Genomic DNA, 26,362 nt, shown 5'->3' with positions numbered 1-26,362 from the left:
CCCGCTCCACCCCTGGGATTGATTTTGCAACAGGAGAAATCCCCGCCCCGTCAGCCACAGGGAGCTCGGTGGGAAACGGTAGCGACGACTAGGGGAGGCTATTTTCGGTGTGGGAACGGGAGGGAGGAGGGGCGGCGCAACCTGCCAGGGGCTGGGGTTGGCGGGGAAAGCCTCCACTTCGGGCTGCCAAGCAACCGCGTCCAGGCAACGGGCTCCCGGAAACCGCTTGGCTCCGGCGCGCGCCGTGGGTCCGGGGCGGGTCTCGAGGCGCCTAGCAGCGACCCCCTGGTGGGGGGGCTGGCACGCGCTGGCTCTGAGGCAGCTAGACGCCGGCCGATTGGCAGGCGCTTCCCGCTGCAGGGGAGGGAGGGGTGCGGCGGGGAGCGGGGTGTCGGCGGCGAGGGGCGCGTGCTCCGCTCCTGGTCCGCCTCGGTTCGGCCGCCGCCGCCCAGCAGGGAGGCTGGAGGAAATGGGTAGCCGCATCCCGCCCGCCCCCAGTGCCGGTGAGTGCTGCTCCCGCCGGGACCCACCCCGGGGGGCGAGGGGGAAGGAAGGAAGGGAGGCTGCTGCTGAGACGGCGGCGGCTTCGTAGTCCCCGGGAGGAGGGGGGACGTCTGGGGGTGAGAGGTCGGGTGCCGCTGGAGCGCCCCCTCTGTGACCGTGACCTTGGGGCAGCCGCTGGCCCGACGGAGGGGCTGCAGGCTGCTGCCAGGGAGAGCGCGTGAGGGACGGAGGGGCAGAAGTTGCACCCTGAGACAGCTGACATTGCCCTGGGACTTGGGAGTGTTGCATGCTGACATAATGTTGCTTTCCACCCCCTAAAGCTCTTTGAGTTATTATAGAGACCTGGATTCCAGTTTGACCCTTACCACTACAAACATTGTGTGACTTGGGACTATTTATTTCGCTTATACTATAGGACGGAACAACAAAGATTTAGGTTTGGTATGTACCTTTGACGCCAACCCCCTCATTTTTGCTGGGCCTCAGTTTCCTGGTATGCAAAAGGATGAGGCTGGTCTAGCTGATGTCTCAGATAATTTTCTAGCCCTCAGTTTCCTCACCTACAAAATGTACTAGGTTATCTGTAAAGTCTCCTCTCTCAGGTTTCAATTTCCTCATCTATAAAAATAATTAGCCCTTACTTCACAAGGTTGTTCTGGATCAGACGGCACTTTGAAAACCTTGAAGTGATGCATAACTCAGTCGCTATTATTCTAACTCCATCAAATATCCTTTTAAAAATTTTGTTAATGTATGGGAGTTAAAAGAAAGCATGTTATTCTGAAGGGAAAAAGAGATTGGAGAGAGAAGGGTTAATTACTTTTCTCACTTGGAAAAACAGATTGGAGGCAGAAGGGTTAATTACTTCTCACTTGTTTTTGTGGAGTGAATCAGGAGTCCAGAGAAATGCCAATACTTTTTATCAAAGAGCATTGTGAGAGCAGTCACTTTGACGTTGTCCACTTTTTTGAGCTATCTATTTAGCTGTTTAAATCATCAGAACTGGGAACCTCTTGAGTTCTTGGTTTTCAGGAGTGTTAAGACCTGAAGGTAACTTTGCATTTTTCACAGGTACAATCAAAACCCAATAGTAGGTGAGACTGGGAATGATGTGAGTCATTTTTTTTCAATATGTATGAGGTTGTTTTTTTTTTTTCTTTTTGCATTTAGCTTAGTCTGTGTATGGTGATGTTAATGATTTAACATGAATAAACTGAAACTGTGCTAGGCTTGACAAAGGTAGATTCAGTTTTAACAGTTTTCAGGAACAGGTGCACAGATACAATTTAGTTTAAAAAATTCAGGTTTTAGATTTTAAATTCGGATTTAACTATCTGTAAAAGGGTGTGTTTTGTAATTAGAGCCACACCTAGGATATAGCAAATCAGCTGCTGCCAGGGCAGAGACAAAAGTCAAGGGAAGAGGGTACAGGAGGGAGAGAGAGAGAGAGAGGAGGGAGAAGGCATGGGAATTAGACTCAGCAAGCTAATACTATGAAAAACTTACAGAGCTCATGTGGACATAATTAACCCATAATAAACTCATCTTAACATAGTCAAAAGAGGTGGTTCTGCCCATCCTCACTTCCTCATAAAATTCTTAGGTTTATCTTTTATGATTTCTGTTTCAAGGCAGTATTGTGTGGTGGAAAGAACATATGAAGAACTGGGTTCTAGTTGCGTGACCTTGCTGAGCTTCTGTTAATTATTTTGTAAGTTGGGAAGAATTCTTACCTACCTCACAGCTTTGTAATGGGTGGATTTAAGAGCTCTGTAAGTGTGAATTACCATCACCCTCTTACCTTCTTACCAGTGATGTTCATTTTAGCCCATATATATTTATATAAATGTGGGACTGGGGTGTGGGGCAGAGCATTCTCCTAGCCCCTGGGAAATGCCCTCTAAGCAAACATAAAAAAAAAAAAATCTAGAAGTGTGTCAGCTTGGAAACAAAATATTTGTCACTGTAACTATTGCCAAGAGAGGGACTGTGTTGCCTAGTGACTAAGAGTCTGAGCCTTGGAGTTTGAGAGACATGGGTTCAAGTTCTGCCTGACTGTGATGTGGGACAACTCACTCTCAGTTGTTGTTCAGTTGTATCTGATTCTTCATGACTCCTGTGGACTGTAGTGCCCATGGATTTTTCTTGGCAAAGATGCTGGAGTGCATTGCTATTTCCAGTGGATCAAGACAAACAGGGGTTAAGTGACTTGCCCAGGGTAATACAGCTAGTAATTGTCTGAGGTCATATTTGAACTCAGGTCTTCCTGACTCCTGCCCAGTGCTCCATCTGCTGAGCCACCTGGCTTCCTCAGGGCAATTTTCTGAGACTATGAGTTGTATCACTGACTCAGTAGAGGGAATGTCCCACAAGGATGAATTCCCCTCCCAGTTTTGCCTTAGCTTTCCTTTCTCCCCCCAAAAGCATCTTTTGAAGTCAAAAGTCAACTTCCTGAAGGACTAGAAAAGGTGATATGATCAATTTCTATGCTACCCTTCTACCTACCTTTTGCGACTTCAGCTTTTCCTCTCTACCTTTTCTCTTACCGTTATTCTTACTTAGCATCTAGGTTAATTAGCCATTTGACACCTGACTTCAAAGTTCTATAGCTCCTATGGTTTCCACTACTATTTTGCTTCAACCAGGTTGATCACACCTCGAAGACTTCGTCTTGATCCTCAGAACTGGTCTACCTCTAACCTCACCTGTCTTCTCCTTTCTGACTCTAATCTGTTTTACCCTTCATGTCCCACTTCTTCATGGAGCTGAAATTGCTTTTAGCTTTTTTTGTTACCTTTGACCGTTCCATTTGGTCAGTAATGGACCCAGTCCATCACTATTTTTCCAGTCTGTCAGTCTGCAGCTGACTTCATTTGTCCTGTAGAAGGGAGAGTTGCCATTCTGATGCAGTCCTGTCTAACATCCTAGAATCCTTTACTTCCTTGACCTTCTGCCAGTACTCCAAGCCAAATGCCAGTCCTGAATTCTCTCTATTTGATTTCTCAACTCTTAAACAGGTACTGTCAAGCCTTACTTTATAGTTAAAAATAATGGCTGACTAGGTCCCCTACAAATTCATGCTACTATCCAACTTCAAGTGAGACAGTTACTACTGATGCTTATCCTTTTATTTACCTCTTGTTCACTTGTAACAGAGACTTTTTTTATACTCCCCCTTTCCCCCTCCAATCTGCTTCTTGCCTTTTTCACACCTTTAAACTTGCCTCTTTCTTTACTGAGACTCCCAAATAGATCTGTAATCTAATTAATTCAGGAGTTCCCTCCAACAATGCATTATCAAAACCCAATCAAGTCCTCCTGAAAGTTTGAGATAGGGTGTTCACTTAATGTGCTGGAGATCTTCCTCATTCCTCCTCATAGAATGAGGCTAACCAGTGTAACACTTTAGCCATCTATTTGCCATATGATGTCTTCTCTTTCTGTCATGCAATCCCTCGATGATATCTTTAGCCAATAGTCAATAAACAATTAAGTCCCTACTCTGTGCCACATATTGTGCTAAGCTGGGAATACAAATAAGAAAAAGATAATGCTAAGGAACTTACAACATAATGGGAGAAGATTGTGGTGTGTGTGTTGTGGTTGTGTGTTGTTGTGTGGTTTGTCCTTCATTCTCGAAGAGGATCATGACATCAGGGAGGTGATGACATGACTTGCAATTGACTTGGATTTAAGTGAGGGAGGGCTGTGAAAAGTCAGCAGCTTCACTCTCTCTTCCAGAGCCATCTGGGTCCAGTGGCCAGATAGAGATCAGGACAACTGGAAATGGGGGGAGATAATACATAAAAGAAAACTGAAAAGGGGGAGGGGTGCAGCTGGGACATCATGTTCATGCAGTGGAAACCAAGCAGGGCAGCTGTTGGGAAATGAAGAGCTGGCTAGAAGTTCTGAGCTCTCCAACGGGAGGCTTTGGGAGGAATTTACTGCTTAGCCCCTTAGTTTTAAAGTAGAGATGACTGAGGGTGTTGAGAAGGTGTTGAGTATTAAAAGCTGAGTCAATTTGCATGAAGATGACATTTCAGGTGATGAGTTTATCCTGAGCAAAGCCTGATGTTACTAGATTTGAAATCAAGCTGAGCAGCTGGTGGGAAATGAGCATCCTGTTCTTCAGTGTCCATATGCTTATGCCTGCCACACCATTACTCTCTGTGTGGTGCTCATTTTCAGTTTTTGAGAGGTCTTGTTGCCATATATTGGCAAAATGTTTGTATTGAAGATACACCAGGGGTGGGGAACCTGTGATCTTGAGGCCACAATGTGACCTTCTAGGTCCTTGGGTGTGGCCTTTTGACTGAGTTCAAGTTTTACAGAACAAATCCTTTTATTAAGGGGATTTGTTCTGTGAAGTTTGGATTCAGTCAAAGGGCTGCACTTGAGGACATAGAGGGCCATATATGTATGGCAGCAAGGTCAAAGGTTCCCCACCCCTGAGTAGACCTTTACTGTTATGGAAAGTTTGGTGTCAACAAAAGTGCTTTGCAATTTATCCAAAACAATCCAGCCTCCTTTCTTCTTTTTCAACTCTGGGTCCAGCTCACTTTCCATCTGTAAAGTGGTTCCAGATATGCATACTTTTAAACAAGAGGATCAGCTCAGACACCTGTTGAAATATGGGCAATTGACATCTAATCATTTCATCTTCCCTGTGTGTATGGAGAGCCAAATTCCTCTGAGCTCTTCATCACTTCAAAATTTCTCTGTATTGTCACTCAGCTTCTCTTATTTACCCCCCATAGAGAAAAGGGTTTTCCTTTAGCATTTTTAAGGCTAAATTCTCTGTAAATGCCCTTGATTGTAACCACTCCCGTGACATCTAATGCATTGTCAGTTATTTCCTTTCTTTATAACCTCCAGACTCTCCATTGGTTCTTTCCTCACTGTTTACAAAATATGCCCATCTCTCTTACTTTGAAAAAGTAAGGAGAAACAATACCTTTCCACTCCTGGAACTATCCTGTGCTGGACAAAATATTTATCATTAGGTGCTTCAAGGATTTTATCCATGTGGCTACTAATTCACCAGTCTACTAGATGATAACTTGCTCATGCATTAGTAATTGGGTTCTGTTAGTTGTAGCTAAAATTAATTAATTACCTGGTGACCAGCCCTCTAGAATAAAGAGTTGATGAACACTCTGAATTTAGCTAGCCTGATTTCTGTATGAAAACATAGAACTCCATATTGTGCTGTACCTAGTGCCTTTTCAACTTAGTAAACTATAAGCTTCCCGAGGTCGAAGACTGTTTCACTTTTTTATTTGGGTCTAATGAAGGTCGAACAGTGCCTGACTCACAGTAAAGTGGGTACTTGTTTATTGATGGACTTGCCAAAGCTCCATTTTCAGTCTTTGAGAACTCATCTACACACAAGCATGTTAATGTTCTTAGTTTAGGAAGACTGAACCAAAATATTGATGTGATTTTAACAAAATTGTGCTCTCACTTTGAAGAACTGAGTTTAAGATAATTAGAAAACTTACTTTCATTTTATAAATATGAGTGTCTTTTTACTTTTTCTTTTTTTTAACATGTCCTCTATAATAGCTAGTGAAAAAAATTTCCCCAAAACAAAAATCTAGAGTGCCTGACAACGGAGTAAAAAACCACTGTAGGAATTTTTAAAAATAGCTGGTGTGACAAGAACAGTTTAATTCCAGTTAACACATTCACCTCACAGCCTATTGAATCTCTTTCTGTCTTTCCTTCTTCTCAGTCTGACTGACTCTCACCTTTCCCTTACTCATCTTTCCTGTCCTTCCTCTCTCCACTTTCTTAATTTTTTTCTTTACCTCTTTGTATATCTTACTTTCTTCTCTTTTCTTCCAAATTATCATGTGTATTAAATAAAGTTTTATGTCCATTTTGTGTTTTTAATCTAAAATGAGTTGAATTTATTTTTCTCTCTAATCTTTTTCCTCTACACATCAAATGGCTAAACTAAAATAATTTGCTGTTGTTTGTATGTGGCCAGCAGTTGATTTCCTTCTCTTTCCTTTGATTTCTTCCCTTCCCTGGATCAGAGAGTTCTTGATTTTTTTTTTTTAAAAAAACATTTACTTGTGATCTAAATTGTTTAAACTAACATTTCTTGTTACCTTTGAATATATAAAAAAATAAAGCAAATGCAAATAAAATGTTATGAAAAAAGGGGCAGATTCATTTTTTACTTAGCAGAAATTGTTACATCATATAATCAGGTCTTGGTGAAAAATTGCTAAGAAAAACTTTCAGCATCTTTCAAAATGTTTTTTTTTTCATGTTATATAGTGGTCAACTCTGTTTTGTCAAGGAATACTTTGGTTGGAGATTATTTTCTGAATAAGGTAGTTAGACAACTTAAATGGGAGAGCCTGCTCTGTTGCTTAGTGTAGCTTCTAAAAAAAAATGTGTTTATGTGGGAGAGAATGTGTGGGGGGTTGCTTTCACATTATGGGATTCTTAAAATTGTTTAACTGGGAAGATGTTATTCAGACACTCCTAGTGCCTTAAGCTTGTTTTTTGTTGATTTCAGTTTTCTTTTCTTTTTTTAATTATGTAGAGAAGAGTTCATGATCCTTCTCAGGCTCTCTACCTAATTGTTATAAAATCAATTTACCAAACCCATCTGGTTACTTCAGATATAAGATATTCACTGCCATAAAAATTAAAGGCTTTTTGGAGTTGAAAGAGATCTTAGGGATCATTTAGTCCGACCCCCTCACTTTAAAGATGAGTAAACTAACAGATGAGTTTTTCTGTGACATAGTTTAACATAAAGACAAGTCACAAATAGTGTACCCTGTGCAACAATAAACAAAGGCATAGTTTTTTATAGGAAAGATTGATGTAGAAGAATGTTTGCTCCCCCATGTCTACTGCTCTTAGGATGTACACATTAGTTTTTGGACAATATTTTTCTATTTTTGCTGTTGTATTTGGTGGATTCCTTAATGTTTGAGAAATTTTTTTTCAAATGTTAGAAAGGAAAGCTGCCAAATATAGTTGCTGCATTGTTATTATTTTTTAAAAAATGCAACTTGCCCTAAAAGTAACATTCAGACTTTCGTTTTCTACTGAAGGGCCAGCTGGAGTAGTGTGCCAAACTTGCAGGTGGAATGTTAAAATGCTAAAATGTCTTTTGGCAAAGTAAATATCACTCAAAGAAAAGGAAGGAAACATTTGAAACTATAGATTTAAAGACTCAAAAATCAAATCAACAAATATTTATTGTGCATTTATATGTAAAGCACAGTTAAGCACCATGGAAGATTAAAGATATATAAAGATATTTCTGCCTCAGGGATCTGATTATAGTCTATTTGGGATGTCAAGACAAAAGACATTTTAATCTTTTGCATAAATATAGGATGAAATCAACTGCAGTTAATTTAAGAGTTGACCTAGGGGTTTTGGTGAACTGTGAGCTCAGTATGAGACAACAGTGATATCTGAAAGTTAAAAAAAGCTGATGTACTCTTAGCTTGCATTTATATAAGTATGGTCAGGCTACATTTGAAATTATTGTGTTTCATTCTGGGTGCTCCATGTTATAAAGAACGTTGATGAACTGGAACACATCCAGAAGAAGGTGACCGGGATAATGAGAAACCTTGAAACCATGCCATATGAAATCAGTTGGAGATGTTTATATTGGAAGAGACAAGATTTAAAGCAAGATCATTATCTTCAGATGCTTGGAGTGTGGTTAGGAAGGAGAGGGCTTAGACTTATTTTGCTTGCCCCAGTAGGCAAAACTAAGACCACTGAGTAGAAAGCAGAGAGGTAGATTTCAGCTTAATAAAAATAATTTTCCAACTATTAGAGATGTCCAAAAATAGAATGAGTTACCTCATAACTTGATGGACTCGCTGTCACAGAGGGTCTTCAAGAGGGGGTAAACATTCCTCAAGTAGGGTGGTCACAGAGGGGGATTCATGTTTCAGATAAGGAGTCAAATTAGATGGCCTCTGTGTGTCCCGTGATTTCTGGCTTTGTCATGGAGAAAAGAGGGATGACCTCAAAAGGTATCACCAGTGGCATATCTGGTACTTTACCAATTGTGGAGGAGCAAGCATTTTTGTACAGCCTTAGTCTTTTCTGGAGCCAGCTATGCCTTTGTTTACTGTTGCACAGAATATGCTATTTGTGACTTTTGTCTCTATATACACAGTCATCATTTTCCACCCCTTTATTTTACTCTGTGCCAAAAACCTTCAGCAGCTTGCAGCAGACCTGTTTGCAGGAGACTTGTCCCAGTACATGCACAATATAGTGGAACACAGGCATAGATAGATTAATCAGATTTGTCACAGTTTCCATAATCTGCAACAAAGAGTCTCTGTCACAGTCAACTAACTGTACAACTGGTTTAGGTAATATCCAACTGAAGAAGATCCGTGCCTAGGCCTGGTCTCTCCCTCTTCCATGCTGCTTGTCAGTTCCTTAGAGTTGGAGAGAGGTTTATTGACAGTTTATTGCTTTCCTGATCTCCCAGCCCATCTGCCCCACCTTCTTACAAGATCATGAAATGACTTGTTCCAATCATGGAGGTGGTAAATGGCAGAATCTAAACTTGAACGCAGGTTCTCAAATTCCAGATCATTCCTCAGTTGATTACTCGGCTTGCTTTGTGCCAGGCGCTGTGCTGAAAACAAAATAACAAAAATGAAATGGTCTCCACTTGTGCTCACATCAGTAGATAGCAAAAGAAAAACGAGGTAATTTTTGGAGGTGAGGTAAGAGTAATTAGGTTTGGGGGGAAGGAGCAGGAAAGGCTTCAAGGAAGAGGTAGCCTGGGTTGAGATTTGAGGGAAAGTAGGGATGAGATTTTCATCAGAAGAGATAAAGAGAAGGGAGTATAGTACAGGCATGGGGGTAGCCTTTGCAAAGGCAAGGACTTGGGATGGAATATTGTGTGAGTTTAAGAAACGGCAACCAGGCCAGTTTGACTAGACTTTAGAGTGTGTGAAAGGGAAGAATGTGTACTAATCTAGAAAGATAGACTGGAGTCAGATGGTAAAGAGCTTTAAATGCCAGACAGAGGAGTGTGTATGGAATTCTCCAAGTGACAGACCCACTCAAGCTTCTTGAGCAAGGTGATGTGATCAGACTTGTTCTTGAGGAATATCCCTTTGCTAGCTGTGTGGCATGTGAACTAGAGAAGAGAAGGATTCGAAATGAGAAAACCAAATCGAAAATTGTTTTAAAAGGTCAGATAAGAAGGTGATAAGGCCAAAACTAATGTAGGTGTGGAGGTAGAATGACCAAAATTTGGCAACTGTATGGATATGGGAGAAAGTGAAGGTTAGTGGAAAGTAAAGGATAAATCTTAAGTTGCAAACCTGGGAGCCTGGCAGAATGGTGGTTCCCTTGATAGAAATAAGGACATTTGGAAGAAGAGTGGGTTTGGGAAAAATAATGAGTTCTGTTTTGCACATGTTCAGTTTGAAAATATCCAATAGTGATATGAGACTGGAGCTCAGCATAGAGTAGGACTGGATATATAGATCTAGAAATCTTCTTCATAGAGATGGTAATTGAATCCATAGAAGCTAATTAAATGAGAGAGAGAGAGAGAGAGAGAGAGAGAGAGAGAGAGAGAGAGAGAGAGAGAAAGTACTTAGTATAGAACCTTGAGAATATATCTATTGTTAAGATGTGGAACACAGATTATAATTCTGGAAAGGAGACCCAGATCAGCCAGGTAGATAAAAGGTGGAACCAAGAGAGAGAAGTGTCATAAAAGCCCAAAGAGGAGGGTATCCATGAACAGAAGGTTGTCAATGGTGTCAAATACTGCTGAGAGATCAAGAAGGATGAGAATTGAGAAAGAAATCATCGGTATCTTGGGAGAGAGCAGTTTCAGGTGAGTGATGATGTCAGAAACCATACTGTAAAGAGTTAGGAGTGAGATTAGAGGAAGTAGAGGCAATGTATGTAGACAATTTTTTCCCCTGGGAGTTTGGTTGTGAAAGGGAGAAGAAAGACAACTGTAGCTTGAATGGATTGTAGGGCCAAACGGATTTTTTTAAGGATAAGGGAGACCTGGGCATCTTAGTGGGTGGCAAGGGAGGAATGAGTAGAGAGGGAGAGTTTGAAGATTAGTGAGAGAGTAGGGGTGATTGTGGGGGCAGTCTGCTGGAGGCAGTGGGAGATGAAATCAAGGGTAAAGGGATGAGTCTTATATTTTCTTAGAGACTAGAATAAAGGAGGACAGAATGATGTTAAAGAATTTTGAGAGGTAGGGTAGGGGGAGAAGTGGCAGTTCAAGGTAAATGACCTATTTTCTCAGTAAACTCTGCCCTCCCTTCTAACATCCCTCCCTTCCCTTATACCCATCTTCTCTTTTGTACTGCAGGGCAAGCTAAATTTCTATACCCCATTACCTGTATTTCTTATTTCCTAGTTGTATGCAAGAACAATACTCAACAGTTGCTCCTAAAACTTTGAGTTTCTCCCTCCCCATCCATCCCCACTGGGAAGGCAGGCAATTCAATATAGGTCATATATGAGTAGTTTTGCAAATGACTTCCATAATAGTCATGTTGTGTAAGACTAACTATATTTCCCTCCATCCTATCCTGCCCCCCATTTCTTCTGTTCTCTCTTTTAACTTTGTCCCTCCCTAAGAATGTTGACTTCTAATTATTCCCTCCTCCCATTGACCTCCCTTCCATCATCCCTCCACCTTGCTTATCCCTTTTCCCCCACTTTCCTGTATTGTAAGATAGGTTTTCATACCAAAATGAGTGTGCATTTTATTCCTTCCTTGAGTCAAATGTGATAAGAGTAAGCTTCATGTTTTCTCTCATCTCCCCCCTTTTTCCCTCCATTGAAAAGTCTTTTTTTTACCTCTTTTATGAGAAATAATTTGCCCCATTTCATTTCTCCCTTTCTCCTCCCAATATATTCCTCTCTCACCCCTTAATTTCATTTTTTTAGATATGATCCCATCCTATTCAACTCACCCTGTGTTCTCTGTGTGTGTGTGTGTGTGTGTGTGTGTGTGTGTGTGTGTGTAATCCCACTAACTACCCAGATACTGAAAGAAGTTTCAAGAGTTACAAATATTGTCTTTCCATGTAGGAATGTAAAGAGTTCAACTTTAATAAGTCCCTTATGATTTCTCTTTGCTGTTTACCTTTTCATGCTTCTCTTGATTCTTGTGTTTGAGAGTCAAATTTTCTTTTCAGCTCTGGTCTTTTCATCAAGAATGCTTGAAAGTCCTCGATTTCATTGAAAGACCATTTTTTCCCCTGAAGTATTATACTCAGTTTTGCTGGGTAGGTGATTCTTGATTTTAGTCTCAGTTCCTTTGACTTCTGGAATATCTTATTCCATGCCCTTTGATCCCTTAATGTAGAAGCTTCTAGATCTTCTGTTATCCTGATTGTATTTCCACAATACTTGAATTGTTTCTTTCTAGCTGTCTGCAATCTTTTCTCCTTGACCTGGTAACTCTGGAATTTGGCTACAATGTTCCTAGGAGTTTCTCTTTTTGGATCTCTTTCAGGAGGTGATTGGTGGATTGTTTCAATATTTATTTTGCCCCCTGGTTCTAGAATATCAGGGCAGTTTTCCTTGATAATTTCATGAAAGATGATATCTAGACTCTTTTTTTAGTCATGGCTTTCAGGTAGTCCCATAATTTTTAAATTGTCTCTCCTGGATCTATTTTCCAGGTCAGTTATTTTCCCAATGAGATATTTCACATTATCTTCCATTTTTTTCATTCTTTTGGTTTTGTTTTGTGATTTCTTGGTTTCTCATCAAGTCATTAGCCTCCATCTGTTCCATTCTAACTTTTAAAGAACTATTTTCTTCAGTGAGCTTTTGAACCTCCTTTTCTATTTGACTAATTCTGCTTTTTAAAGCCTTCTTCTCCTCACTGGCTTTTTGAACCTCTCTTGCCAATTGTTTAGCCTATTTTTAAAGGTGTTATTTTCTTCAGCATTTTTTTTGGGTCTCCTTCAGCAAGCTGTTGACTCATTTTTCATGATTTTCTTGCATCTCTCTCATTTCTCTTCCCAATTTTTCCTCCACCTCTTTTACTTGATTTTCAAAATCCTTTTTGAGCTCTTCCATGGCCTGAGACCACTGAATATTTATTTTGGATGTTTGGGATACAGAAGCCTTGACTTTTATGTCTTTCCCTGATGGTAAGCATAGGTCTTCCTCATCTGAAAGGATGAGAGAAGATATCTGTTCACCAAGAAAGTAACCTGTGTATATTTTATTTTACTACTTTATGCTTTTAGTCCAGTATTTCTTTTTTTCATGTATATTTGTAGGTTGAAAAGATAAACTTTCATGATTTTTAAATCTGCAAATTATTTTTCAATTTACAATTAATTTGACTAAAAGAATAATACCTACAGAAAAACTACAGCTGCTTTGAAACCAATTTCAAAATCAAATTGTTAAAATTTTGTTTGAGTTTATCTTGTCATCATTTCTTAATTTTAAAAGCTCCACACTTAAAATGGTACTGGATGGATTATCGCATATATTCAGTCTATTTTCTTTAAAGGGAGGGGAGAGAACAAGCATGTTTTAGGCACTTACAGTGTGCCATCTACTGTATTAAGTGCTTCACAAATATTATCTCATTTAATTCTTTAATGTTACTTTGTTGACCATACTTCATATTTATGATTACATTATGATTAACCTATTTGAAGAAAAGTAATTAAAACTTTGAAATCCTACCATGGGACCATTGTTTCTCTAGAAGAGAAAGTTTGCAAAAAGGTGGTTTTGGTTAGCCTGATGCTTTGCATCATTGTGTGAGAACATTTTATTGCCATCATGGGGAACAGACTAACTGCTGAATTGCTCAGAGTTTATATGAAGGTGGGCTTCCTGTTCATCCTCTTGACCAGAAATGAACTGTTGGGTCTTGCCTCTCATGTTCATATTCAGCCCCCTGCTCTAGGAAAATTATATTTTATAATTCCAACAAATGTTTAAAGATTCTTAATGGAAAGAGGTTGACTGTTCATAGACTGTCCCCACCATGGCCCATCCAGGAACTGGTATATCTCTTCCATTTTTTCACCTGAGAGCCTATTATCCTACTCTGTTTTACCCAAGACTAATTAGCCATTATCTACCTGATTTCCTGCAGTTATCAACTACAGCATTCCTTCATTGTGGTCCTTATACATGTCTAATCTTGCAACTGCAAACATCTGCCAGTATTAGCATGGCCCTGCATACATTAGTGGATTGTTCTCAGGGGTCCCTGTTTTGTTGAGCACAAATATCTTGCTTTATTCTGGGCAACCTAGTCAAACAAAGGAATCCATGTTTCAGTATGGAGCTACAGCCTTGATGGAGCCTCCAGATCTACCATCCAAGATCATCTTCTGTGCTACTTTTGGCAAGAATACCATAAGTTACAGACCCTGTATTATATGCCATGTCCGATTATCTTTGTGGTATGAGCCAGCCCTTATGCTAAGGAAGGATCCCGGAATGAAGAAGACACACAGTTAAGGGAAGAGGGAGAGTAAGAACAATCAAAAACACTTGTTATGCCATTATTTATGATATCCTGTCTTAGGTTCAGCTCCCTTGTTATTCTTTAGCCACAAAATAATAGAAACACATGCTTTATTATTCAGCTGTAACTGACTAATTTAATTTTAAATATCTTGAACTTTTGTTACTGTTTATTCTTTGTTCTAGGAGATAGATTAACATTAGAGTTCCATAAGCACTGTATGATGTATATTAAAATATTTTTATGGACATAATTTCTTCTTTTTTGCCACATCAAAACTTCCATAACCTTTTTATAAAAAAGCTAAGCAAGCCATTTAGTACTAATGTTTGTCCTTGACAGAAGAGCGATTTTCTGATGTTAATAGAAAGGAAAGTAGATAGTGTGTTTTAACCTCAGCCACCTGGAACCAACATTGGATGGCCTGAATTAAAGTCTTTTAGTTTTATCTTAATTTGCATGATCACAGTCATTGTATATATTATTCTTTTGGTTCTGTCTTATTTGTTTTGCATCAGTTCATGTAGATCTTCCCATGATTCTTTCATTCTTTATATTTTTGTTCCTTTTGTCCAGAAATGTCTCTATATTCATATTGGCTAGGAATAGGAACTGAACTTCTGATTTCACTTGATACGGGGAGCTCCTAGATGAGGAAATACAGACAGACAGACAGACATAGACCCTCTACCAATGCTGGTCAACTTCTCCTCAGCATCTCATAGTCTTAAGAGAGCTTTCTAGTGACTTGCTCAGGGTCACAGATACAGTGGGCATCAGAGGCAGGACTTGAGGTGTCTTCCTGACTTTAAGTCTGGCACTCTCCTATATATTAATTGTTATGCATCAAGGCCAGCACTATGCTACCTCTGCATTCATATATAGAATCATAATTAGGACAGGGCAGCCTGTGCTTCAATACATTGTTCCATCTTGCTAGGGGAGATAGCTTCCTCCTTGCAGAAGTCCAGAGACTACCCTCCTTTTACCTCATGGTATATCATCCGTCTGGTTTTCCTTGGGGCTGAGCGAAGACCCAGGGAAATAGAGCAGAATTTCAGTTTAGAGGAGGATGATTGGGGTGGGAAGACATAATGTCCTGTCTTAAGTCGTGACTGCACCAGCAGTCAAACTGTCCTCTGCCCCCTATTCCCTTCTTATTCTCAACACTTCTGTGTCTGCCTCCTCAACTATTTTTGCCCCAGTGGAAAAAATTCTAGTTATTCTGCTTTTATAACACAGTTTGCTCAACCGTTTCTCAGTCATTGAGCACACAATTTGCTTCCAGCTTTTATATATGATAAATAATGCTGCTGTGAATATTTTGGTACAGATGGAACCTTTCTATCTTTGATTTCCCTAGGATGTACACCCAGTAGTGGGTTCGCTAACTCCAAAGGAATGAACAGCCTAATAACTTTTCAGTAACTTCCAGTTTCTCTTTTTTACTAAACAATCCACATAGCTACAATAATAATTTTCCTAAAGCATTGGCCTAATCATGTACCACCCCTGCTCAGGAATTATTAATGTCTTCCTCTTGCCCCTAAGATGAATTACCAACTTCTCACTCACCATTTAAAGTCCTCCACAACCTGGTACCATCATACATTCCTAGACTTATTTCATATTTTCACCCATTACACACTTTATTCTAGACAAATTGGCCTTCTTCTTGTCTCCCAAAGTCAGCATTCTGTCTCCTGCCCCATGCCTTTGCCATTCTCTGACCCTAGAATCTACTCTCTTCTCTTTAGGCTACTTAGAATCCTTGTTTTTCTCCTGTGTTTACCTCAGGTGCTACTTCTTGTGGTAATATTTTTCTGACCATCACCCCCAACTGTTGGTGATCGTTCACTCCTTAGATGATCTTGTATTAGCCTATCTGTAAAAGTGTTACGTATATAGCTATATATACATATATATCCCCCTTTTCTGGGATTGCTGGACCAATTTACAACCAGTTTCACCAATAGCGTAAGAATGTGTCTATCTTTTCCAACAATGAATGAACAATTTCATGTTATATTGTTCATGCTGAAATTTTTCTACTGATCTGCTATCATATTCTTTAAGTGTCATAAATTATTGTTGACTTTAATAACCGAAAAAATCTTTAGACATTTTATTTTTATTAATTCTTCAATAAAACATATTTACCAAGAACATATTGAAATATATCTCTCTGAGATATGGTGGAGAATGATGCCAAAACCAAGGTTTTTACAAAATATTTTAAAAATCTGTAAGTTAATTATGCCCAACAGCTGTAAAACTATGCATGCTTTTTGACCCAGCTAGGCTACTACTATGTCTGTATTCCAAAGAGATTAAAAAAAGGAAAAGGACCCATCTGCAAAAATATTTATAGCAGGTCTTTTTGTGGTGGCAAAGGATTGGAAATTGAGGGGATGCTTATCAATTGGGGAATGACTGAATAAGTTGTGATATATGATTGTGTGAAAATACTTTTGTGCTGTAAGAAATAGTGAGCAAGATACTTTCGGAAAACTTGGGAAAGATTTACATGAATCAGTGTAAAGTGAAATGAGAACGTTGTATATACATTAACAGCAATGCTGTATGATGAGCAATGGTGAATGATTTCGTTATTCTCAGCAATACAGTGATCCAAGATAATTTGTAAGGACTTATGATGAAAAATGCTATCCACCTTCAGATAAAAAACTGATGGAATCTGAATGCAGATTGAAGTATACTTTTTAAACTTTATTTTTGTGTTTTCTTTGACAACATGATTCATATGGAAACGTTTTGCATGGCTGCACATATTTAACCTATATAAAATTGCTAGCCTTCTCAATAAGGGGGAGAGGGGAGGGAGGTAATTTGGAATTCAAAATTAAAAAAATGAATATTAAAATTGTTTTTAGGTATAATTGGAAAAAATGAAATATTTAAATTAGTAAAAATAAATCTGTAAGTTAAATGAAAGCAAATTAAATATCTAACTAGAAAACCATTTAAGAAATTATCACACTAATTCATTTAGTAAATGAAAACTAAAAGTTTTTGATATGATTCTCTTTTTTGTTTGTTGAGATTATGAAATATTTATTATAACCAAAATACAATCCAAGTAATTGGTGAGATGGTGTGGTATAATGAAAAGATTACTTGCTTTGAGTTACAGAATCACAGAATCACAGACTTTGAGAAGGGACCAGCTAGTTGCCATTCCAATATACAGCCTTTGTTTGAATACTTCAGAGGACAGGGAAGCCAATACTTCTTGATGTAGCCCATTTCAGTTTTGTACAGCTTTAATTGTTGAAAGTTTTTCTTGACACCAGATCTAAACTGGACTCTTACCGTTCCTACTCATTGCTTTTAATTCTGCCTTTTGGGGCCAAACAGAATCATTCTAATTCCTTTCCACATGACAGCCTTTCATATATTTTTCTTTTTCTTGATTAAAACAGCTAAGTCTTCTTTAGGCTAATTAGGCCCATTTCTTTCAACTTGTTATTATTATTTTTTTAATTAATTAATTTATTTCAACTTATTTTTATACGAAATGGATTTAAGGCTCCTCACCATCCTGGTTGCCTTTCTAGTGCCCTTCTTAAACTGTAATTTCCCACCTGAACACTGTATATCAGATAAGATCTGCTGAGGCAAGGGTACAGTGGGATTATTGCCATCCTTCCCATGTACTTGTATAAGTGATTTTTTGTAAAGTAGGATTTTACATTTATCCCAATTGAATTTCATTTTATTAGAGTCAATCCAGTGTTTTAATGTTTCAAGAACCTTTTGGATCCTGATTCTGTGATCTATACTTCTCAGCTCTGGGTCATCTATGAATTTGATGACCATGCTTTCTATGCCCTTATCCAAACTGTTGAAAAAAAAAATTAACTAGCATAGAGGCAAGTATAAATTCCTGGGGGTTTGTGTATTAGAGACCTGCCATGTTAACACTGAACCATTAGCAGCTATTCTTTGAATGCAACCATCCAACCGGTTCCGAATATGTCTATTTATATTAGAATTTAATCCAAATCCCTCTATCTTGTCATCATTCTCCTTATCTATTACTTGGGAGATTAGAGGTGGGGGATGGACCTGTGATTTCATTGACATAGCAATCCATAACACTGGGCACATAGTAGGTGCTTAATAAATTTTGATTGATTGATTGAAAATGAGGAAACTCCCTCTATCAGAGTTGTTGGCACCTACTTTTTGATTTACTTATAGTTGTCTAGGGAGGTTGAGTAACTTTGTCTTGGGTCACACATCAAGTATGTATTAGGGTCAGGACTTGACCCAGGTCTTCTTGGGCTCCAAGGTCAGCTTTCTGCCTACTTCACCAAGCTGACTCTTTTCTTTAGTATTTCCAACAAAAAAGGAAATGAAATCAGTTTAGCATGTCCTGTTTTTGATAAAACCATGCTGACTTTGTAATCACTGCTTCTCTTACTAGATGTTCACCAGTCATCTCTATAATGATTCATTCTTGGAATTTTTATAGAATTGAAGTCAAGCTCACAGGCCTATTGTTTATAGACCCTATTTTCTTACCTTTTTTTGTTTTTGAAAACTGGGACTTTTTCCCTTTGTCTTATCTTGTAGTACTTTTCCTGTTTTCCACGATCTTTCTAATATTGACAGTGGCCAGCAAACTTAACTGCTAGATATATCAGTGCCCAACCATGTTGTTCATTTGGGTCAGGTGACATGAATTCATTCCTGTAGCTGGTGTCAAGTGGGAACCCTTTCTCCTTTCTGCTCTGCAGGATTCTCTGGATCCAATGAGATTGCTTAGAGGGTTTAAACTGGAATTGAGATTGCCTTTTTCCTTCCCTGCTGCATTTCCCACCTCTAATATTCTTGCCTTTCCCTTACTTGACCTTCTCTGAAGACATGCAGAATCCCTGTTCTGCCTTGCCCCATAGGTCCACTCTCTAGTTCCCAGTGATGGAAGGAAGATACTTTGAGGCATCTTCCAAACTCAGGGACTCTTGGAGCTTTTACTCCTTCCTGCAAGCTCCTCCTTAGGACCTGCTAGTCGTTACATCCTCTTTTCATTATCTTCCCTTATATATATCTTCTTCCTCAATTAGAATGTGAAGACTCTTTGAGAACAAGGACTATCATCTCTTTTTTTAATCCCTTGTGCTTAGCACTGTACTTGGCACATAGTAAACACTTAATAAAAGCTTTTTCATTCATTCTCATTCATTTATCCAAGGCAGTCTGGTGCCCTCCTGCTATTTTTTTTACTTCTCTGGGTATTAGTTGCTTATTTGTCATTCTGTCATTCCCATAGCAAAAGTTATTCTCCTTGTCAGGGGAAGCAGAAAGAAAATAGGAGTGGAGTAGTTTTGCTTTTTCTTTGTTGTCAGTTATCATAGCTCTATCTGCTCCAGACAGACATCTCATCCCATCTTTGGTGTTCTTCTTTCACTCAAAATAGCTTAACCTTTCCCTTGCTCCCCCCAAAAACCAAACCAAACAACCCTTTTCTGTTGTCCTTGGCTTCCTTCTGCAGTCTCAACTCATTCCAAACTTTTGCATTCCTGAGACATTTTGCAAGACTAGACCATGCTCCTCTTGTTATCTGGCCTTGTAACTTCTGTATGATTTTTGCTTATGTCTATGGTGTACTCATTGAGTGTCTATATCAGTCTTTTCACACAAATCATATTTTTCCTCCTCACTGGAATTGTTCCTTTTTGTATTTCAGAATTTTGTTCTTGAACATCTCTCCTTCCCCCTAAACTGACTTCTATTTTAGTTCATGGGCTTGTACCTTTCTTTCCTCTGACCCTTTTGATATCTGCTTTCTAAAATCTATAGTGTATGTTTTACTATGTCTGAATTTCTTCTTACTTGTCACAAATTCTAAAAGAGAGTGGTCATTTCTCTCTAGGATTCCCATCATTTTTCTCCCTAAAAACCCGTTTCTACCTCTTAGTGAAAATCAGATCCAAAGTAAAATTTTCCCTTTTTCTTTCACCTTTTGAAGGATGAAATTCTTCAAGAAGGACCTGGATTCATTTTCTGATCCTGTCCATTTACTCTCTGTATAGACTTATCCGGAATACTTCACCATTTTGATCCTCACTTTCTTCATTTGATGGGTGGAGTTGGACTAATCATAGGTTCCTAAAGTGGGCGATACCGCCCTCAGAGAGGGGATGGTGTCCTGGAATGATGGGAGGTGGTGGAATGGGATGGTAGTAGCCTAGGGTACAATTGAGGGGGTTGAATAAAAATAAGGGAGTGGTGGAAGCAGAAGGAAAGAAGAAAATTTTGAAAAATCATTTTTGCATATTTCATCTGTTGTGTAGCAAAATTAAAGTCATAGCAATTATACTGTTTTCCAAATAAACAGACAAAATGCAAGTTATAACCAATCAGTGGTCAAGTTCACCAATAGGTCTTAACAAGCAAGTGTTGGTAGGTGAACTTGTGCATTATCAGAAAGTCCAGAATTTATTGCAGGAATATGTGCATGTAATGAATTATTTATGATATGAAACTATGTGGTTGCATGACCCAATACTATGACATCACAATTTCAATGTAGAAAAAAACCTGCAAATTTACAATAAATTATTAAATTTAAGATGTCATTTAAATATATATTTTTTTGAAATGACACAAATTTAAAAAAAGTTAAAGTAGATTTCCAGGGTGGCGCTGAGTAATATTTTTTTTTTAAAGGAAGCAGTAGACCTAATAAATTTGGGAACTTCTGGACTAGATGATCTTTGAAGAGTCTTCCAGATCTAAATTCTATGAGCTATTAATAAGAGTACAGCATTAATATGAATGTTGGCCAGTAATGGCAACTACAGAATCATACTACAATGATAACTGATTATTTTATTTAATTTTTAATAAAGACTCATAATTTTCTAAGTTTAATTAGCAAATTTACTGTTTGCAGACATATTGATAATAAAGGAAAACTCTTTATCCTCAAACTTTGTTAGGTAAAAGCTTTTTGATCAGCCTAGTATGTGTTAAGAAATGTTTTGGTTTTATCTTAAGTTTCCTCTTAATATTGATCTTTTGTTATTTATTTCATATTTAAATCCCAAATTCCTTAAAAATAAAAGAGTGAAAATTTAGGACATATTTTTATAGTTTCCATTATTATGGATTCGTGAAGTTATTTTTGGTACCATATGTAAACTGTTAAATAATTTCATGCATATTTTTCTACAGATGTGAATTATTGAAAAGAAAATGGCACAACGCAGCACTGTACTTCCTTCTCTTGTCACCGAAGAAAGGTATAATATATGAGAAATATATATATTTCAGAAGCTTAATCTTTTTAATGCAAATACCACTTTTCTTCTGTGCTAATCCTGCATACTTCTGTGATATGAGTGTTTAACCTATGACAGTTTAACCGTGAATGACTTTGTTGAAGAGCAAGAGAATTATTGTTCACTCTCCTCCAGACTTATACCCTGTAGGGTACAATATCACAAGATAGTGAGCTGTTTTCCCTGGGGCTGGAGAGGGAACTTTTGTACTTTTTTTGTACTTTTAGAAGAATAGAGAGAAGAGTCAGTAGCCATAGGTTTCGGCTCTTGGAAATTCTGCCTAATTTTTTGACCCACCCAGCCTACTGGGGAGACAGTTGAATCCTCACTGAGAAGGTAAAGTCTGTAAGTACTGAGGGACAGGGTAGGATGGAAGATTTTCCTGCCTAGTCCTCGTAGCTCTGTGTGCCCCAAAGGTTAGAGGATTATGTCTGACTAGATATTAATATGTTTGCTTGCCTCTTGCTCTACCATTCAGTTAGTATGCTAGCTGTTCCCTAATCTTGGGGAAAAATAATCAGGAGGAATGCCCCATTCCCCTTTTATGCATAATGCTTACGTGCTTACATTTGCATTGTGGAACATATAGAATCAAACTCAAGTTTTTTTCTTTTGTTAGCAATCCACATGAAATTATTACCTTTTGTAGGCGAGTTAGAACCATGCCACGACATAGCCAGTCTTTGAGTGTGGCTCCGTATTCATCTGCAAGCCTAGTGGACCAACTGGAAGACAGAATTCTGTGCCATGAGAAAACAACTGCAGCACTTGTGGAACATGCTTTTCGTATAAAAGATGACATTGTTAACAGTTTGCAGAAAATGCAAAATAAAGGTGGAGGTGATCGATTGGCTAGACTGTTCTTAGAAGAGCACATCAGAAATATCACGGCAATAGTGAAACAACTTAATCGTGATATTGAGGTAAGATTTTTTTTTGAAGTTAAGAGGTTATGCTCTGTTGTTGGTATTGAAGTTCTCTATCCCTGAAGGCTACATGTCATTTTTTACTTCTTTTTCTCCCTTACCTCTTGTTTCCATTCACTTGCCAAGTCCCTTGTTTCCCCACTCTTATGTATCCATTGCCTCCTTTCCATTCCTACTTGAAAACTCATTTTCCTTCTCCAGGCTTCAGTTCCTTCATCCGTAAAATGAAAAGATGACCCTGAAGGTCCCTTATAGCTTTAAATATATGACTATTTTCAAATATAATCCTGAATACAAAGGTAGCTGTGAAAACTGCTTTCCTGGAAATTGTTAGAAAATAATAGAACTATAGAAAAATAGAAAACCATCACTCTGTCCCTGGTCCTCATTACATCTTGCTTTGAGTATTTAAGCAACTCCATTGCTCAAAACTCTTTTATGCTTCTCTGTTACATATCAGATAAAGTTCAAGCTCCTCTGCCTGACAATTAGAGTCTTCCACAAGCTGGTGTCAGCCTTTGAAGGCTTACCTTACACCAGAGGTAGGGAATCTGTGGCCTTGAGGCCACACGTGGCCTTCAAGGTCTCGGGTGTAACCTTTTGACTGAGTCCAAGTTTTACGGAACAAATTTTTTTTATCAAGGAGATTTGTTCTGTGAAGTTTGGATCCAGTTGAAGGGCCCCACTTGAGGACCTAGAGGGCCACATGTGACACTGAGGCCTCAGCTTCTCCATCCCTGTCTTACACTCTACTCTTTTACATACTCTGTGTTTCAGTCAAATTGGACCACTCACTATTCTATGAATACGTCCTGTGTTTTCCTAATATCATGCCTGTACCTCAGCCATCTTCTGCCTATCTCCAATTTCCACCTGTTGAAATCTTATTCATCCTTCAAGACCCTTCTCTAATTCTTTTGGTTAGGAAATGATTTTTCTTTCTTCAGTTGGAAATTATTTTCCTTTTAGAAAACTGTCATAGTGCTTTTGTTATACTCTAGTTTGCATTTTAGCTGTTTGCATACAAATATTTTCCAGTACATTGTATGCTATTTGAGGAAGGGAGCCTTTATTTCAGTGCTTTACACATAGTAGGCACTTTAAAATGTCACATATTAAAAACTGACTATTTATTATTAGTGTAATTATTAAATTGTAGAGCTAGAGGGAATTTCAAGAGATTTTATAGGCAATACTGTACCTAAACTATCCCACATAAATATTTTTCTATTTTCTATTTTATTTCTATATTCAGTTATTTTCTAACAATTTCCAGGAAAGCAGTTTTCACAGCTACCCTTGTATTCATGATTATATTTGAAAATAGAGTCATATATTTAAAGCTTATAAGGGACCTTTGGGGTCATCTTTTCATTTTACGGATGAAGGAATTGAAGCCTGGAGAAGGAAAATGAGTTTTCAAGGGTCACATCGGAAATTGCCAGGACAAAATTTGAAAGGCAGATCGAGATCCAGGGCTGTTTTCAGTGTTCCATGCTGCCTGTAATATTTGTCACTGTCAGTGATATTCATGGATAATCCAAATTTCCCTTTTATCTCTTAAATCAGCTTCCTTTTTTATTTTTGTCCATGGAGAAAAGCCAAATAGTTTCTTTATAAGAACTTCACATATATTGAGCCATTTATCAGCTTTCCTTTCATCAGATTAAGTAGTATGACTTTTCTTAATCCTTTATCATAAATATTATTTTGCAGCTTTCATTCATTTTTAGTACTATATTTAGATTCTTCTAATTTTTCTAAATTTCTTTTAAATGAACACAATAAAAACTGACATTGGCTTTTTATGATCAATAAATATTTATGAAATACTTACTGTAGGCAGGGCACTGATCAAGGTGGTACAAAGCATGGGACAATTGCTATCCTCAAGAATCTTAAACTCTAGTTTGGAAAATATTTGAAAACTGAAGATTTATAGATATCAAATGCTAATATGATGTTAAAATACACTATGCATAATTGTCAAATAGCTGAATAAAAAGTGTAAAGAAAATGTTTTAAATTACAGATATGATATACTTAGAATTCTTTCCAGAATATCTTTTATTTTCCATTTGACTAGACTTAATTAATAGTGAAAATTAAATTTCCATGTGCATGTGAGCTATGATATTAGTTTATCACAAATAATACCAACTTTCATTAGTCTTTTGAATTTATCACACTGCAATCAATAGCTAAGTTAATTGGCCTCTAGGTTTTGAAAAGGTCTCCCCTCCTTTGTTTTTCATGTTGCTTAAAGAAAGACTGCTTATTGTTTATTTGTGAGACAGAAACAAAATAATCTTGGGAAAATTTCAGGTGATTAAAAAGTGGTTTTTATATTTAGAATTTCCTTTCCTTTTAAGTTTCAGATTTGAGACTTAAGCCTTGTTAGTCCAAAAGGAAGAAGAATCAGGCAGCTGCAGCAATCCCAGCTCACTGCTTACATTCCCTTACAGGGTTTGAAGTGCATTGGGGTGCTGATTGTTGTTTGTATCCAAAGCCCAAGAGAGGTAGGAAGGATGTGATATAGTTCGTTGGGGACAAACGAGTGAGTGCTGATAAGACTCCACTACCCCATCACCAAAACAATGATAAACAGCTGACTACTCCTCTTTGACTCCATGGATCACAACAAAATGTGGCAAGTACTCAAAGTAATGAGAGTACCAGATCATCTTTCTTGTTTCCTGAGGAACCTGTATGCAGTTCAAGAAGCAATGATTAGAACTGAACATGGAACAACTGATTGTTTTAAGATTGGGAAAGGAGTATGACAAGGCTATATGTTTTTACCTTAGTTATTTAACTTAAGGACAGAGCATATCATATGAAATGCCAGGCTGGATGAATAAAAAAGCTGGAATTAAGATTGCTAGGAGAAATATCAACAGTCTCAGATATGCAGATGGCAGAAAGTGAAGAAGAATTAAGAAGCCTCTCAAAGAGAGTGAAAGAGTAGAATGTAAAAACTGGCTTGAAGCTTAATATTAAAAAGCTAAAATCATGGCAACTGGTCTCATCACTTCCTGGCAAATAGAGGCAACTGCAGCCATGTGATCAAAAGACGTTTGCTCTTTTAAAGGACAGTTAAGGCAAATCTGGACAGCATCCTAAAAAGCAGATGCCTCATCTTGCTGATAAAGGTCTGTGTGGTCAAAGCTGTGGTTTTTCCAGTAACAATCTATGGCTATGAGAATTGGGCTATAAAGAAAGCTGAGTGCCACAAAATTGACACTTTCTAATTGTGGTACTGGAGAGGACTTTTTTTTTTTTTTTATTTTGTAATGTTTAACAATCACTGCCATACAATTGTGATTTTATCCCCCCCACCTACCCCCCACTCCCCCCCTCCCTCCCCACGACTGCATACAATTCTGTATAGATTCTACATATACTTTCCTATTGAGTATATTTTCACTATAGTCATGCTATGTAGTCAGACTAAGATAAATGAAAGAAATCGTATAACAAATCAGAACATGATACACAAACACATACACATACACAAACATGATCTGCTACAATATGTGAGTGACTTCCATATTTCTCTCTCTGAGTGTGGCAGGCATTTTGCCTTGAGATCCTCCATTGGGATTTTTTTTTTTTTTTTGGTAAGAAGTTCTTGTGTTATTACACAAATCTAAGTCTACCAGAAAAAACTCTCACACACTGTGGTTGTTGCTGTGCATAAAGTTCTCCTGGTTCTGCTCCTTTCACTCAGCATCAGGTCTGGAGAGGACTTTTGAAAGTCTCTTGGAGAACAAGGAGATCAAATCAGTCAATACTTAAAGAAATTAATTCAGACTACTCATGAGAAGGACAAATACTGAAGCTGAAGCTTAAATACTTTGACCACGTAATGAGAAGACAAGACTCTTTGGAAAAGACCCTGATGTTGGGAAAGATTGAAGGCAAAAGGAGAAGGGGGTGACAGAGGATGAGATGGATAGATAGTGTCATGGAAGCAACAAACATGAGCTTAGATAGACTTCAGGAGATAGTAGAGGATAGAAGGACCTGGTGTGTTATGGTCCATGGGATCACAAGGAGTTGGACATGACTGAATGAATGAACAAGAAGTCTTTTTATTTAATAATATAATACAAATG

General features: G+C 38.2%; 1 protein-coding gene across 2 annotated transcripts in view; it reads left to right on the top strand.

Moving 5' to 3' along the window:
* Positions 1–221: 221 nt before the first annotated feature.
* Positions 222–26,362, top strand: part of FAM81A (family with sequence similarity 81 member A) — a 133,756-nt gene continuing 107,615 nt past the window's right edge. For both annotated transcript variants that reach the window (XR_011968282.1, XM_072615597.1), the window contains exons 1-3: positions 222–503; positions 21,212–21,279; positions 21,968–22,241. Coding sequence is in view for 1 of the 2 variants with exons in the window: in XM_072615597.1 (XP_072471698.1) it covers positions 21,233–21,279; positions 21,968–22,241 (321 nt within the window). In the remaining variant the exon portion in view is untranslated. The remainder of the gene's footprint in view (positions 504–21,211; positions 21,280–21,967; positions 22,242–26,362) is intronic.

This window comes from Notamacropus eugenii, chromosome 1 (genome assembly GCF_028372415.1).
Source record: "Notamacropus eugenii isolate mMacEug1 chromosome 1, mMacEug1.pri_v2, whole genome shotgun sequence".
In the NCBI taxonomy this organism is placed as follows: Eukaryota; Metazoa; Chordata; class Mammalia; order Diprotodontia; family Macropodidae; genus Notamacropus; species Notamacropus eugenii.
Note: the sequence above shows the minus strand (reverse complement) of the source record. Positions and strands in the feature narration are given on the sequence as shown.